The sequence below is a fragment of the Antennarius striatus genome, chromosome 18, assembly GCF_040054535.1.
Source record: "Antennarius striatus isolate MH-2024 chromosome 18, ASM4005453v1, whole genome shotgun sequence".
In the NCBI taxonomy this organism is placed as follows: domain Eukaryota; kingdom Metazoa; phylum Chordata; class Actinopteri; order Lophiiformes; family Antennariidae; genus Antennarius; species Antennarius striatus.
This window is the reverse complement of record NC_090793.1, coordinates 18,208,929-18,226,357: the sequence shown is the minus strand read 5'-3', so window position 1 is coordinate 18,226,357 and position 17,429 is coordinate 18,208,929. Positions and strand designations below refer to the sequence as shown.

Below are 17,429 nucleotides of genomic sequence, written 5' to 3'. Positions count from 1 at the left end.
TAATTATGTTGTTGCCTCTGCTCTGAAAATTTTTCTTGAAATAAATAAAATAAGAACAATAGCACAAATAAACATTCAGACCATTTTTAAATGGTTTGAATATTCCTCATTGTTGACAGAAATGAGCGAGGTTAAATCTAACGGTGCAGCGTTGCTTTGTCTTCAATCAGCGTGTGGAATTTGGATAATTGCTCGTGGGCGACATCAAGTGGTTAAATACGGCACGACCACGTGTTGCCCTGAGCGTGTGTATACAATATATACGTATCAGTATCCCGACCCGCTGATGCAGAGTTTGGGAGTAAAAATGCTGTTTTTTTAAATTGTGAAACAGGAACTCCTATAAAAGCTGGTCGGAAGTTGAGTTACACGCTGTCGTGAAATGTTTTCCCGTGGGTAGGTCGCTGTCAAAGTGGACTTCAGTACTGTGGAGCATCACCGCCTCACCACCGAGTCAAGATGGACACCGTTCCCGAAGGTAACTAAGCTAACTGACATTGTATTAAAACTAAAGTACCAAGTTGTCAGTCTGAACTGCTCACTGGAACCTGTTCTAATGAAAACGGGACTATTTGTTGTGACAATTTCTATCCTGTGAACTAAATGTTAAAAAGTGTTTACAAGGAGAAAAGAGACGCTCGCTAATTAGCATTAGCATGCCAACTAGCCCGAACGTCCCCCCGGTGTCTGTCTGGGGTTCTGGACTGACGGTAAAGTTTGTTTTATTTGACAAACATTAGTTTCTAAAGTTGGGTTATTTTTGGAGAAAACCATATAAAAGTCAACCTTTCTAAATTTTTCCACGTCCTTTTTAATGAGTTGAATGAAATTAGCGGGGTTTTTTTTTTCTTTTTTAGTTTAAACTCATTAATTCCACGGATGTATTCTACATATTTGAATTAACCAGTGACAACCACTAGCCGGTTGTATTTGCGTTAATTTAAGGAATAATGAACATAAAGTAACTAATTTCTCATGTTTAATTAATTCTACAGGAAGGGAATCGTCCTGATCTTCGTTCGTCATAATTTGTGATATTCTAAAGAGGAATTAAATCGCAACAATTCATGTAAAGGCAGCCTCATAACTGGTATTATTTGCCTGTTTATAGTTATTCTAGTCTGAACTTTAATTATACATATAATCCAAGGATTTGTCACGTTTTAAGCCTGGAAGACACATTGTTATTATCCCAAATAAGTCTCAGCTGCATAGCCTCAAGCTGATGTTGGTTCTGATGACAGCCTCCGGGCGTTTAAATCTCAAGACATGTTGTGTTTTTTCCCCCCATCAGTTGATGAAATACAAAGTGCCCAGATTATTATTAATGAAATAACTTTGATGAGCTCTCACGGCATGTTAATATGTCTGTTTGTGCCCCCGATAGTCGACATCTGTCGGGTGTGTCGTGCAGAAGGGAGTCTGGACAAACCCCTCTACTACCCTTGTGTTTGCACAGGCAGCATCAAGTTCATCCATCAGGAATGGTGCGTTCAAGTCCTTCACTTCCCCACTGTCTTTAATTCCATTTGAATTGTGAGATTGCAATGGAGAGGGGACTTTTTATGGATGATGCCTTATTATAGTTTAAATGCAACAGCACAGTTAACAAACACAGCAACCAAATGCAAATTAAAAGTTAAATGATAGAGAGAAGTCACATTTAAGGCGGGATGAATTGTGGAAATGTTTGAAATCATTGAATAGAGTACATTTCTGGCTTGATGTAAAGTTTTCATGGGATAAACTGGGCAAACTCATTAGTTGTCCTTTCTGACCTTACAGCCTATTGCAGTGGCTGGAACACAGCAGAAAAGAATATTGTGAATTATGCCAACACAAGTTTGAATTTACACCAGGTAAGTTATTTACTTTTCTTGAACAAGTTCAATGCATCAACAGTCCCATTATCTCTATGTGACTCATTTTGATCATCTTTTCTGTTTTTCCACAATCATCTCAATTTTACCTCCCACTTTCCTCTTGTTTCTCTCTAGTCTACTCTCCTGACATGCCAACTCGCCTGCCTGTGTGGGACATCTTTACTGGCCTCCTCATTAGTATTGGAACAGCCATCAGATACTGGTTACACTACGCACTGGTGGCCTTGGCATGGCTAGGTTTTGTGCCTCTGTTGGCATGTACGTCATTTTCCTTTTTATAAAACAAAATTAGCCATCAGCAGTTGCATCCTTCCAAAACATTGTTGTTTTTTTGGGGATGCGTTTTAATAAAAATGACAATCATTGATGGTATTTGCATTGATATCTAATATTGAACTTGGATTGAAATGTATTAGTTACTGTGATAAATTAATCAGTTTTGACAAAAGTTAAACTAAGCACGACATGCAAGAGAAACATTTTTTAAAAAAAATGCTGTGTAGCAATAGGTTGAATCATTTGTAACGAGACTAATTGTCAGGTTGCTTTTTGCTTTGCTCCCCTTCTAGGTCGTATATACCATTGTTTATTTTGTGGTTCTGTGAGCGCTCTGGTTACACTACCATTCGATATGATCTCAACGTAAGTTTCCCACTGTGGCCTGGGTATTTCCTATAATGATTCATCTTTGTTTTTTTTATCCATTTGTTGTCAAACTTTTGTACAGTATTATCTGTCTACCATCATCTGTTATTTTTAATGTTATCATCGCAGAGAGAATCTGCTTCCAAACTTCCTTCAGGGTTGTGTTGTGGTCGGCTGTACTCTCGGCACTTTCGTCGGCCTGATATGGCTCAGAGAGCAGATTTTCGATGGTGGCGCCCCTCAGTGGCTGGTGGAGAATCAGCCCAATGGTCCACCAGCCAATGAGGTGAGATCACTTGATGCACCAGCTCGGATCTTTCCCACCAGAACTGGACAGAATGTCTGAATTCAGCGTTTGGCCTTTTCTGTGTTTTGTCTTTAAAGCATTCTGACATCGGTATCATTAAATAACAAGCCTCTATAGTTTAGAATTTAAGTATTCTTAAATTTAATTTATACTGTTTTATGCTTGTGTATGTAACATGGTATGGTCTGTCCATAACAGCAAAGCTTCTGTAAGTTTTCGTATGCATCTCCACAAACTGTCATGCTGTCAGATTCAAACTTAAATGGTATTAATGAACATTGAATGACTTCATTCCACTGGATGCAGGTTGTACTGCAGATAACCGGATGTTTACTGTTAATCATTCTCCAGGATCCAGCTGGTGGTGCCAGAGCCCAGCAACATGCAGGCCCTGTTCCATACAGACTGGCACATGCCCACCCACATGGAGCTTACAACCAGGGAGATGAGGATGAGGATGAAGAGGAAGATGTCTACGAGGATGAAGAGGAAGAGAGCGATGAGGAAGTGGATGCAAATAATGGAGGACAAGGTTAGTGTGTGTTGGAACTCAAACGTTTCATACAGTTTTAAACTTGAGGTTTTCAGTCGTGTGGCTTATATGTGTTAAATTCTGGTTTGGATTAATTTAACATTTTCTTGGTAAATGAAGTCGTAGTCATGATCTGAACATCTGTGCATTGTAGGGGGTTTGAACTGGAACATGCAGGAGGTGGAGCGGGAAGGAGAGGAGTTGACCTGGGAGAGGGTAGGAATCTGTTTAATATCTGTCATGTTTCATGAAGTGATATGATGCACCTAGGACACAAAGATTGAATAAAGTAGACAAGTTTAGTTTTTTTTCTCACAGGAAATGTTCATTTTGCTGTGGTAAGGTTATGCCATACTTGGATTTTTTTTTTTCTGATTCCCTGAGATGCTGTATGTGGCTGGTCAGGGGTCAGTTAGTTTAGTCTGTCTTCAAGGAATTTTGTTTTGTGTCCCAGATGCTGGGACTCGATGGATCCATTGCTTTCTTGGTAAGTGATTTTAAATGCGCTATTTCAGCTATGTGTATTTCTTTTACATGCGACTATGGGAGCAAACTTTGAAATTTTCTTTACATATTTACATGGAAAACAATTTGACAAACATATTTGGCCAAGTCCTACAAGCGTCTACACAATTTATTCTTAAATGAGACTTGTTTGTACTTAAGAAAACTTGTCTCTGAGTCTGTTCTGAAGTAAAGCCGTGTTGTTTCGCTCTCTGGATTAAACGTCTAAGATAACTTTGGCTAAATGGTTTGATGGAGAACTTGCTGTTCCTCTTTGCAGGAGCATGTGTTCTGGTTGGTGTCTCTCAACGCACTCTTTGTCTTGGTCTTTGGTAAGTTAAATCCACACTGCATGAGTTACACATGGAACACATGATCTTTCAAGCATTGGGTTTAATTTTAGATTGCATACCCTGTAATAAACAACCGATTCTTTATTTCTTTCTAGCCTTTTGTCCGTATCACATCGGTCGATTCTGTGCGGTTGGACTGGGCTTTGAAGATTACGTAAGAGCATGAGGAGCATTTAATTCCACAGTTTTCATTTGTCATGCAGTAATTGGTGATATTTGTTTTTCAGGTGAAAGCCTCACACTTTGAAGGCGTTGTAACCACCATTCTGGGGTATATCCTGCTGGCTGGAGTTCTCATGTTCTGCCATGTATCCTCTGTAGAGCTTAAAGTGCTTTATAGATGTGACCTGCAATCTTTCCTACACTTAGATGTTAATCCCAGTTGTGTAAACCTGTGTTAAGTCGTTTAGTGATTGTTTTTGGTAGATCTGAATATGTAACGTTTCAGTAATGTAAGTTGAATGGAGGCCACCACTGTCTGCCTGCAGTGACCATCTTGAGTTTCTTACTGTCATATTAGAGCTGCAATGATTGGCCTGTAAAAAGATGAGTTGATAAAATTACATTTTCAGTAAGGTTATTTGGGTTTCAAATGGACAGATGAGCGAAAGAAACGACTCATTCTGGCCTCTGGGAAATGGCGATAAGCAGTTTCCACTTTTTATGCACCCTGTTAATGGGGGTCATACAGGGTTACATTAGTCTGTATGTATTAGCATTTTTTTCTGTCCACATTTCCCACATATGATTCACAAAATTCAGTTAAGCTTCATTTGTTGTCAGGGCCCTGAATTCATGTGTCTCATAACTATTGTCTTTATTTCAATGTTTTTAGCTCATTCGGTTTTCCCTATTCTGGTTTGATGGAGGTTACGGTTTGCCCATATCGGCACAAATTAAATTATTTCAAAATAATGGGTTCTGTGTCCTTGAGCACAAATTTACTTATTTTCTAAACGTATTTGGTAAATAACTAGATTGCACTCAGCAGAGTTGAACTCTCCCACATTCCAATAATCAACATATTTCTGTTTAGCCCCCCCCCCCCAGAAGATTGGAAAGGCTTTTGGCATTTTTAGTGTAATTTTCCCACCGACCAATGGGACGTGAGTGAAAGCTCAACCTCTGCAAAGGTTGTAGTCATTTCAACAATAAAAATAATTAGTAGTTTTTGTCCTGTTTCACACACAGTACATGTCTCAAATCATCTTGCAGGAATCATGGGCGGGACAGTTATTTGAGTTGTTTCAGTTGTGAGAGAGATTGACTAAATATTTACTTGTTGCAGTTTTTTTTCTCTTTACCCATTTCTTTCCCAGATTCTGGCTTCATTATTGAATTTCCAGCGCCCTAGACTAATATTGGGTGTCTTTTACCTTGCTATCAAGGTAAAAAAGAAATGAAACATTGGTTTGTTATGAAAATCTCTTGTTTTAATCATACAAAGAGTTTTGAATTATAATTGCAGGAATAAATTGTGGGAGCAACTAAATCTGTTTTAAACGTTGCAGGTGCCTCTTCTGGTTCTCATGGAGCTAGGTTTCTTCCCACTGACTTGTGGTTGGTGGCTCGACATTTGCTCGCTTGTAAGCCAGTCATGCACACTAAACTCAAAATTGATCCTGTTGATCAAGTAATGTCGTGACTGTTAATGAATAAACAAGCATTAATTGTAGTGATCCAGATTTTAACCGTTTAAGAAGCCTGATAACAAAATGTCAATATTTCTATTTATGTGTGTTTTCATTGTAGGAGATGTTTGATGTGACTCTGAAGGACCGAATGCAGAGTCTTGAGTCGGCCCCGGTTACCACCATGTTCCTCCACTGGCTGGTCGGTGTGGTTTACATCTACTACTTCGCCTCCTCCATTCTTCTGTTAAAAGAGGTAAAGTGAAGCACGTCGTCCTCAGCCAGCAGCCTTCACACATCAGGATTTTTGGCAAAAAGCACGAGCCTTCTTTGTTGGGTTGCAGGTGCTGCGCCCTGGTGTTCTGTGGTTCATGAGGAATATCAGTGATCCTGACTTTGACCCGATCCATGACATGATCCACCGCTCCCTCTTCAGACACCTGAGGAGGTTTACATTTTCTGTGGTCAGTCAAGCCCCTTTTTCTTTCCCACACCCTAACATTCAGTAGAATAAAACTAAAATAAGGGCATTGTAAAAATAACAAATAGGTAGTATAGGAACAAAATGCACTGAGCGATCAATTTGAAATGTTTATATTGTCGTATTTATTGAAACAACTTAAGAGATTTCTGTGTAAAACTGCAGCAAGGTAGCTACAATTCAAATTCTTTTCAATAATGAATGACAGGAAACCTTAAATATTAAACTTATTTCACATTACCAGTAATTACTGTACTTCGATGTCAAAATGACTCAAGTGTTCCTTGATTTGATCAAATCAAACCAGCATACAACTTTTTTGTGGCAAGACTGCTTCAATATTTCATCACTTTTTTTTTTCTCAATCAAAAAGCAATATGAAAAGTTTAGATGCCAAAAAGTTTAGATTGCAATATTCCCTAATTGACCTTCCCTTAAAATTTCAGGTTGTGTTTGGCTCAGTTGTTCTGCTGATGGTTTGGCTTCCTATTGGAGTCATTAAAACAGTCTATCCTATGTTCTTTCCCTACAACGTGATGCTATACAGGTAAGATTAAATAATGGTTTGTTTTTTTTGTTCTTGTTTTTTTGATGTTATTTTTTTAGTTTGTTAAGGCTATAGACATTGCCTGTTCTCTACTCATGCTTCATGTTGACTCTAAACTGAATGAAGTGTTTGTCTGCAGCGACACCCCTGTCAGCGAGCGGTCGTTGGAGCTCTTTTTGCTTCAGGTTGTCTTTCCTGCGTTGATGGAGCAGGGTCAAACTCGCCAGTGGCTCAAACAGGTCGTCCATGCCTGGACGTTCACCGTTGCATATGTGCTGTAAGCTGGACACGCACACATACAACATGACATGTCAAACAGAAAAATGAAAATTAATGCGTAATTGAAGATATCTTTTCACTTCAAGTTTTAATGCCTAAATCTAATTTGTTGCTTCCGTCAGATGTTTTTATTGCCTACTTCTGTCTACTTTTCAGAATGAACCATAACATGTGCATTTAATGTACATGTACTGTATATGTGTTAGAAGTGAAAGCAGCACTATAAACTTATTGACATGGATAACTGACACATGGCTAGTGATCAGAGCTATTGATTTCTAAAGCAATTTTTGAGATGTGCAAAATATTGTTTCCATTTCCAGCATCAGAATCTTCCTTCTAGCAGCCTGGGTTTATGCACTTTCAATGACGTATGACTAGCAGTGACGGGGAATAGCCAAGCTATCGGCATTGATGACTGATACAACTGCACATTTCTGATGAATATTTGATTACTTTCCACATATTAATGAGGTGTGATTCTATATGCACCTTTCCTGCTTAGACGTTCATGATTCCTATTTGATCTTTGCCACACGGGAGGAAAAAAAACTCCAAATTGGGTCACTTGAATAGTGCAGGTAAAGACTGCCTCTTGACCTTTATCATCACAGGTCTGAAATGTGTGAAGAATAAGTGGTTGTCCTTTTAAACTGGACCTCCTGAGGCAGTTTTTGATTTCCACCCCCTGCTGCCCATGTGTCTTTGAGCAAGCTACTGGGTCCCAATTTACTCTCAGTGGAGTGATGGTGTTAATGGTTCTCATTCCTGATAACCTGGTATTCTCTGCCCCCCCCCCCGCTCCCACTATATGAAGGTGAATGTTTGACGGATCAGTGTTGACTTGTCAGACCAGAGTAACAAAAACCTCACTGATTGTAATCAGACAAGTTGGCCTCCCCTCTGCAGTGACCTTCACTCCTACCTACTGGGGGGCTTTGAAGAGGATGACCCCGTCGATCACCATGACGACAATGGGATCCCTGATGAGGGGGAAGAGCTTGACGCTGCCCAGCAGCCCTTTCTGCGGCAGGGTCGACCCGTGGAGTTCCCACCGTACCACCGGCCCTTATACTTCCCTCTCAAGGTGAGTGTGTCATGAAACGGTCACAGGACATTCAGAAGTGTGTGATGAAGTTTTGTTTGTTATTTACCTATAAATTGGTGTTTTTTCCATTCTTAAGATCATTCTCCTGCTGCTCTTCCTGTGTGTGACGCTCTTCATAACCAGTCTGCTCTGTCTCACTATACCAGGTAAGTTCTGGCCACTAGAGGGCATTCTGTGCATTTTCCAGTTGTCGGGCCTTCAGTCTGTTACCCCCCTCCCACTCTCCCAGTCAGTGCAGGTCGCTGGCTGATGTCCTTCTGGCTGGGAAGTACTGTGGTTCATGAACTGTACACGGCGGCCAGCGGTCTGTTCTTCTGCTGGCTGTCGGTTCGAGCTTTTAGCGTGCTGCTGTCCTGGGTTCCACAGGGATGGGCGGCCATCGTGCTCAAAGTCCACGAGTGGACGCTTATGGTACTGTACTTCACCAGTCCAGTCAATAATAAATGTGTTGCATAGCAAATGGGTTTGATATGAATGAGCTTGTGTGACGTTTTGAACAGATTCTGAAGACCGCTGTAGTCTCTGTGATGTTAGTCGGGGTTATTCCCTTGCTGTTGGGTCTGCTGTTTGAGTTGGTCATCGTAGTTCCTTACAGAGTCCCGCTGGACCAGACGCCGCTCTTCTACCTCTGGCAGGTATGACCAGGACCAGGAGATGTTGAAATGTGAAACAAATCTCAGTGCCATAGTGAAAATATCTGGTGGTTTATCCATGTATTTGGCAGATCTGGGCCCTGGGTGTGCTCCACGCGAAAATCATTTCCGCCTTCACTGTTTTGGGTCCGCAGTGGTGGCTCAAAACCGCCATCGAGCAGGTCAGTCTTTCATCAGGCTTGTCGCTGTAAAGTGAAAAATGATTACTTTTATTTGAATTAATTGTTAAGCCTATTAAACCCATGTGTATTTTAAAAGATTCCAACATATACTCTCCCATCCAGAAGTATTTTATTTTATGAAACCAAAGGAATTTGCCTCTCATTTCTAATTGTGTATAATGTAAATCTTTTTTTTTCTGAATGTCAAGACTATTTGAATTTTTGTAAAGCAGTACCCATTTCTTAAATATGTATTGCCCCCTTCATATTGAAACTGTGCTGGTTCAAAACCTCTCCATTGCATATTCTATTCTGACTACAGTGATCCCTCGTTACTGGCGGTTAATGCGTTCCAGGAACTAAATTCCACCAAAAGTGCTATTTAAAGCACTTTTGGTGTCTCACGGAAGTTCGCTGTGTTCCGAGACTCACAGAATGCAGCACACTTCCGGATGCCGTCAGCCAATAGAATGCGCGTATGGTATCACGTGACTGCCTTCTAAAAATCCGTGATGAGGTAAAGCTGCAAGTGTTGATGCGCGAGGGATTACTGTACTTAAGAGTAACTCATTATCAAAGACAGAATTTAGTTGGAATGGCAGAAAAATGTGTTCCTGTCTCTGCTCTAGGTGTACGCTGATGGAATACGAAATATCGACCTCCGCTTCATTTGGGGATCACTGGCGGCTCCAGTCATCAGCATCCTGCTGCTGTGTCTCTGTGTGCCCCATGCCATCTCTACAGGCATCGTACTGCTGCTCGGTAAGCCTCTGTGCATGCATTTATGTTCCAACACTTTTAATTAGTGAAGGAAAAACAATGACAACCCCCCCCCCCCTTCCATTGCTCTAGTTTCTCATCACCAACTCTGAGTAAGGTCAGCGATAGCTTAAAATAACAGCAATTTATATTTTCCCATCTTTACCATTGTATTATTTGTCATTGTTGTTTTTGTCATTTGCATTTAAGCTGACACACTAGATTGCTTTAACAGCTCAGAACTGGATGTATGACTTTGTATAGAATACTGACAGAACTGTCGGCTCTGTTTTAAATTGACATACTGGTCAAAATAAACTTTTTTTAAGTTAAGGCTGATAACATTTGTTTCTTTTTTATTTGTCAGTTTGAGTTTCAAAAAGCATCGCTTTGAGGAAATTGTTTTTGTGATACTGCGGTATTTAATTTTGTATCCAAAACCACTCTATTTTGAGTTGGAATAGATGTTTGGGGATGTTATTTTTCCCCAAACCTTTTAAAGAGTTCAAATATTTTGATCTGCTAATAAAATGGAAAGCCTGAGTGTTTTTTGTTTTTTCTAAACGTATAATCAAGAACAATTTAACTCTGTATAAACTGTACTTGTTTTGTTATGTTGTTTTTATGTTGTCAGGTTGTCTCTCTAGGAACATGATATAGGAACCAATATTTTTGGTTTAGGTTTCTGCCTGGAAGCAACAATTGACGCCAACGCTGATCCCCGAATGTTTTGCTATTTGATGTTAACTATTGGTCGAATTAATATAGAAACTTATTGAAATAAAACGGAGTAATCCAACATAAAGGGGCGTGTCTGACTTGTGCTGATACACTTCCGGGTCATCAAGTCAATGTGGTGGAATACCTCACTGGATTAAAGTTTTGCTTATCCTCTGCACCCCCCAGGAGGATATTCATTCAGCAGGGGTAGAGATGTTTCAGTACATTTCGTTACTACAGGATTTTATTTGTGTTCATATCCTGTTGTCAGTTTTAGTGAAGAGCAGTATTTAGAGTAGTAATGACATTTAAATGACTTCAAATGGAGATTATAGATTGAAATGTAATAAATAGGGATTTATGAACAATCCAGCATAAGAACAGCTTCTAGGAACAAATTCTGTTCATATTTGGACTATCTGTGTATATACATCTAAAGGGATGCTTAACTTGATTTTGTTTTTTGTTTTGTCTTGGATCTGACTCTATTAGATTAAATTCAGAGCCTAATTTGGGAACAGGAATTTTTAAAGTGCTTCCTGTGCAAAGCTTACCCAAGGCAACAACTCTTGTTTAGAGAAGTGTTTTTGATGTTGACGCAGACGGTGCACTTAAACAATTAGTCTATTTAGAATCCCCAGCCCTTGTGGTAATTAAGGTCTCAGCCATGTTCCAAGCAAATTAGAATTGATTTGTTTTTGTGTTTTTCTTTATTTAATTCTTTCATTTACTCTGTTACTTCATTAGACACATTTCTTTAAAGCAGATTCTGTCCCAGTGTTTAGTCTGTCGTCCCTTTCTGTGCAGGTGTGCAGCCAGAGCTGCAGATATTGGTGGAGAGGAGGATCTATCCCTTTCTGCTCCTGCTGACGATTCTGTTAGCCTTTCTGTTCTTCCAGATACGACATTTCAAACATTTCTACCAACACATCAGGGAGGACAGGTGAGTGATTTCAGCTTGTACATCAGGGGAAACGAGCTTCATGTTTGACTTCAGCTGCACAGTTCAGTGATTTGGAAAAAGTTGTGGATTAAAATGAAATATTCAAACCCCTTCGTGATAACCACATCCAGCAAGAACAATTTTAAGTAGCTTTATACAACAGATATTAGTTGTTGTTTTTTTGTTTTTTTACCAAATATAGCGTAAAATGCTGTTTTTATTGACAAGTACAGTCTCTAAATGATTCACCCCCTTCAGAACAAGCCAGTCAAATTCTTCGAGACATTGAGATTCCTCAGAATTCCTGAGGAGTCTTGGCCGACTTCTGGGTTAACCTGCTGCAACCACCTTCAGATTCCCCTTAGAGATTTCTTTGTGACTGAAATCAAGTAATTCTCATTCTAGAATTATCCTGGTTTGGTCGCGATAGACTCCTGGAGTTATTGGCATTATTGTCCTTTTGGAATGATCATCGATGTCCAAGAGTGAGCTTCTTGACAGTGTAGGAGTGTCTCTGATTCTGATGATTACCCGAAACGTGCTTCTACTTGACCGTACACTCTACACACTGCAGGACGCCAGTGTTTGAAGAAGCAAAGCCGCTACTGCATCAGTAGTTGGACATGACTTTGTTTTTAGATGTGATACAAAATACTATGCAGCACATTAGTATTTTCATCCTCATTACTAATGCAGATGTGTTTATTTCAGTTCTTTGAATTAATGCCAAATTGTCTCCTCTACAGATACCTGGTTGGACAGCGACTGGTGAACTTTGAAAGTATGCCCGGTAGCAGTGGATCCAGCTCCTCGTCATAGACCTGACACTGCTGTGGGCCGTTCTGCTCCGTGAGCGAACGGCTCCTACGGTCTTTTGTTTCCTTCAAACACATAAGCCATGAACTTTTTTTTTTTTTTTTTACTGCAGTCAAGTCATCATATTCACCAAGTTTTACTCCTGACACTGGTGTGACAATAGTTTCAAGACCCGATTTGGAAAAACCTTTGAATAAGGCAACTGCAAAACCAGTTGGGCAGACTGTCCCTGCTGTTTAACATATTTTTTTATCTTCAAGGCAGTTGACATTTTAAGTTTTAATTTCATCGTTTTGAAAATGTTGGAGTTGAAGTGGCATCAGCTTGAACTCTGTTTCCCTTTTTATTGCACGCTGTGAGGCTTTGCCATGGTCACAATCAAAGTATCTTAATGGGAAGCTTTTTATCATTTCAGGGATGTCTGACCAGAATACTTGTAACGGTCTTACAAAGACTCTGAAATGAGGGACAAGATGGAGCAATTTGTATTTTGTTTTTGTTTCTATATATCTGATATATTTGTACTTATTTAGTGTTCAACACTTTCCTTTTTAAAGCAAAGAAATCGTTTTTTTCAAACATTTGGCATTGTGCAAGACTTTACCGCATCAAATCCACACTGCAAAAGTCGGGTTTCTACTGAAAATGTCTTAACTGGAAGATGTCTGTTTTATAGAAATATTTATTATAATGTGAGCTTGTTGATCGTTGGTTGCTTTTAGAGCTGCTGATCAGCTGTTTAAACTCTTATTTACAGGTTATTAAGAAGCAAACGGCTGAAAATTAGATTTTTTTTTTTCATTGGAACAATTGTTTTAATGAATTACATCTTCACATAAATGTCTAGCAATGCCAGAATGATTGATGTTGGTTGAATTCACAAGCTGCTGTTTTTATCCTTTTGCACCAGTCTTTTCCTTTACTGATGTCAAAAGGACTCACCTGCTGTGCTGAAGCGTGACGCATCATCTTAAAATCAGTTTCCAATAATGATGCTGGCAGCACGCCACAGCAATCGCAAAGACGCCATTTCTTGCTGCAGCTAATAATCATTTTAAATAAATAAAACTTGAAGTAGCTATTTTCGGTTTACAGATTTTGTACATTTTGTAATTTATTTCGGATCAAACTTTACAAAGTTTTATCAAACTTGGAATGAAATGATATCTGTTTCTGATGTTACAATTTCTTTCAATGTGCTTGGTGAATATTGACTGCTTTTTTTTTATTATTCATTGTAAATTACAATTTTATTGATGACTCTTTTAGTGCTGCTGCTTTGTGAAATGCTGATTGTATGTACTGCTGCTAAGTGACCTTCGACTGAGCTGGACACTTGAATTTTTGGTCTTCAATTTCAATTAGTCGATGCAAATGATCTTTTTATACACAGACGGTGGTGTTGACTTTAACTTGAAATCAACAAATTTTAAGTCTTATTTGAAATTGTAATAAATGGTTGAAATTATCTGTTTGCAGATTCTTCTGGACACTATTGAAGATTTTACTGATGTTAATCATGTCCCTTCTCATTTTTTGGTTACGAGTTATGGCTTCTGAAATCGGTGTTCTGCCCATAAGCTGTAACAAGTTGCATCCTAAGGGGGATGAGATGATTAATATGATGGGAAATGAATGCCTTTCCAATTTTCAGTAATTGCTCATTTCCCCTCTGATTTCATGGGTAATGGCATCCTTCCAAAGGTGTCTAAAATATTTTAAATGCATTGGAGCGCGACTGTATTTCACACTATCTGCAGATGGGATGTTGACTGTAAATTGATTTTATGTTTATAAGGTCGTAAAACAAAACCACTACTTCAATGTGAAAGTATCTCTGCATTAAAAAGGAGCAGAATGTTAGTGCTTTCATCTACTTGGAACTATTCGACACAACAAAAAAATCAGATTAATGTCATGAGCCCCATTGAACTGAAACGGTGACTAGCTCAGATGTAGACGTCAATTATGAAGAAGTATGTGGAAAAATACAGCTAAATGTGAATGTGTGCATTGCTTTCTTTAAAAGATATTGGAGCCTGTGTGCAGGTGGTGTGGATGGAGGGGAGTGTCAGGCGTTGAAGACTAGAGCTCAGGAGAGGAATCTGTTACTCAGTCTATTAGTTCATGTTCCTTGGGGCTGTATCTCTGCCCTGACAGTAAAGGAGACGAGCACAATGTGACCTGAGTGGGTCAGGGCTTTAATGGTGCTAATAGCTTTCTTGTGAGGGTGTGTTAGAGCCAATAATGTAATAACAGCCAATAGTGTAATAAATTTACCCTTGTAATATGTCAGTAAAACTGATCATGTAATAATTTTTGACTAATAATGCAATCATTTATTACATTACTGGCTCATTCATTCATTTGCCTCATAAAAAAAACAACAACTTAACCCTGAGCCAGAAATTATCAGTTGGGGACTTTTATTAGGTTATTGAGCAGTTATTACGTAATTTTTTCCATTTAAAAAAAGGGCTAATTTATTACGTTATCAGCTCTTATTACATTATTGCCTTCAACAGGGCGGTAGCAGAATGCATCCTCTCATTGGGCCAAATCGCTCATGTTGTGCTGCGCAGCCAGTTTATCAAACTATGACGGAACTCATCTAAATTTGCCACATTGCCCTTCAACAGATTCTGGAAATTCTCAAATGTTTTTAGTGCATTAACATTGGAAAGTATACATGCTGGAAGTAGTTTTTTGTTATGGTATTTTGTGTTTCATGTGGAGATATTCTAAGTTTGATTTCACCATCCATTGTACACAAAGGCTAAAATGTGCTAATGCTGTTTCAGGATTAATTTACACATTTTCTATTGTGTAACAAGGATATGCAAGTTTTTAGCTCGGTGAAAAAACGGGAGTTACAGGTCAAGTGAAATTCTGTTGACCAAAAATCGGCTAAATGTGGTCCTGAAAAGATTAAGAGAAGATTATGGGATGTTTCTTCCTAATCCACCGACAGTTTTCTTGGTTAAATAAAGGTTAAAGCATGAAAAAAAAATATTTCTCATTTTTATGATTTAGTAAGCATTTGTGTGGTAACCACTGGTCATTTTAGACCGCTTTTAGGGTAAAAAATAAAAAATAAAGTGAACAATTAACCAAAAACGAATTCCATATTGTTGAATGTTCCTGTTTGTAGAAATCTGTCAATTGAGGGCACGTAAATTCTTGTAGTTCTTAGGTCCAGAAATGTATTTTCAGAAATACGTTTTATGATGGTCAACCTATAGAGAGCAGCTATTCAAAGCAATTGAAACACAGATGCCAACCAGGACTTTTCAGGCATTCTGTTAAAATGTATTTATGTCCGGTGGATGCATTAAACGGTTAGTCTGAGCTTGAAATTGCTGAAAAAAACATAGTGGTCACAGTAATGCTGGATTTATTAATGATACTGTATATGAAATGTGGCTGTAATGTCACATAAAAGGTATTAATCAAAAATGCAATGTTTGAATACCTTTATTCATAGGCTTCAGCATTGTACAGGACTGCTCTCATTATGGGATGATATCTGGTATTGCTGTAAAGCGTTACTCTGGGAACAGGATGTGGGTTATTTCTGCTGAATCCAATTACCTTCCTGCTAATACACAGTCTTAACAGTTTTGGAAGCCAAGTAGAGATTAGGAACGTATGCTGCTGAAACATTTCTACTGTCAGGCTAAATCTTTTTTTCCAATTTGAGCTTCATTTTGAAACAAGTACAATGGGATCAAACTTTTTTTCCAGGACTCAGAGCATTTGATTTGTCCCTCCTTAAGGAGATTAGGGTTGCATCATAAAGACTGATTCCTTTTTCATTTCATGAATTACCAGACTTCAGGCAAAAGCAAGTATAAAATCTATATAAAAGAAAAAAAGGCCTTGCTCACACAGAACTAGCAGGATGGTCAGGATCTGACCACAAGAGATGAGACTTAGTTGAAATGTTGTTGCACAATAAATATGTGGTGAAACTTGCTTGCTGAAGGCACTTAGCACAGAACACTGTGCCATAGACGCTCAGGTCAGCTGATCAGGTCATGGCTTTGTGAACTGGACTGACTTGCACGCCAACCCGGTCACAAAAATGAAAACGAGAAGCTGGAAGTGAACTTGGCATGTTTAAGCCTTAATAATAAAAATACTGTCACAGTCGTATACAAAAAGGTACTGAGCACTTATTTAATCTGTTAAAATTGTGCAGAGGTGATTTTAATTTCTCTTAGTCTGTGGTTCAATTGCAGAATCTGGGTTTTGAAGATATGTTTTTTTTTATTAGCACAGCATTCAAGTTAAATCCTTTCAAATTACGTTCAAATTATTGATACATTGATAAAATTGAAGGGACAGTAAAGTTAATTTTAAGTTACATATATGTTATCATTGTGAAAAATAGAAAACATACATCCGGCTTAAAATCTGCGCCGCAGCAGCTTCCGCATGCAGATTTTACGTTTTTTTGACCAAACGGATGATGCTACACATAAAATTCATTTTTTCATAAAGATGAATAACATATGTGTCACTTAAAATTAACTTGACTGTCCCTTTAAAGAAATTCAAACTTGATCATCCACTCAGCAGCAATTCTGCGATCACTTAACAATTGTTTGGCCTCAAAAATTTAAAATGTCTCAAATTTAAATGTTTCAGTGCTTGAAGTAAATTCAACATTAAGAAAATATCATTCTTATGTATATGAATTTGTCAGTACTTAAATGATCGTAGCTGTCGTTTGGGGTTCACTTGACTGCGTTTAAGGTGACATTGGCTGTCTTTATCCACAGAGCTCCCAGTCTTTCCACTATACCTCATACGCAAATGAAGTCACATGGTTGAAAAATCCATTCTAAGCTGCCAGTATTAAGTGCAGCTTTGGTTGAAACCAGATGGAGGAAGGGTTGGCTGGATTGAATGCACTAAAGATGTTTAATTCTCTAATAAGGATATCTTCTGGCACAAAAAAAACAAACAAAAAGCTGGTGAAGATTTGCTGTTTGTTGTATTCATCGTTCATACTCTCCATTATTAGTGCTCTTGATATCTTGGGATAAAAATCTTTTATTCCTGTGTGAAGCATCACTTTAGAATCCATTCGGACATGAAGAGA

General features: G+C 38.6%; 1 protein-coding gene across 1 annotated transcript; it reads left to right on the top strand.

Annotated features, from left to right (window-relative positions):
• The first annotated feature begins 459 nt into the window (after nt 1-459).
• LOC137611775 (E3 ubiquitin-protein ligase MARCHF6-like) lies at nt 460-12,325 on the top strand. Its single transcript, XM_068339870.1, has 26 exons — nt 460-478; nt 1,388-1,487; nt 1,786-1,859; nt 1,998-2,141; nt 2,453-2,525; nt 2,658-2,814; nt 3,187-3,367; nt 3,522-3,583; nt 3,822-3,854; nt 4,152-4,203; nt 4,320-4,378; nt 4,452-4,532; nt 5,544-5,612; nt 5,736-5,810; nt 5,977-6,111; nt 6,200-6,319; nt 6,783-6,883; nt 7,023-7,160; nt 8,072-8,249; nt 8,347-8,416; nt 8,500-8,681; nt 8,771-8,905; nt 8,995-9,084; nt 9,714-9,846; nt 11,371-11,506; nt 12,253-12,325. Exons 1-26 carry the CDS (start codon nt 460-462, stop codon nt 12,323-12,325), a joined length of 2,670 nt encoding a protein of 889 aa, XP_068195971.1.
• The last annotated feature ends 5,104 nt before the right edge of the window (nt 12,326-17,429 follow it).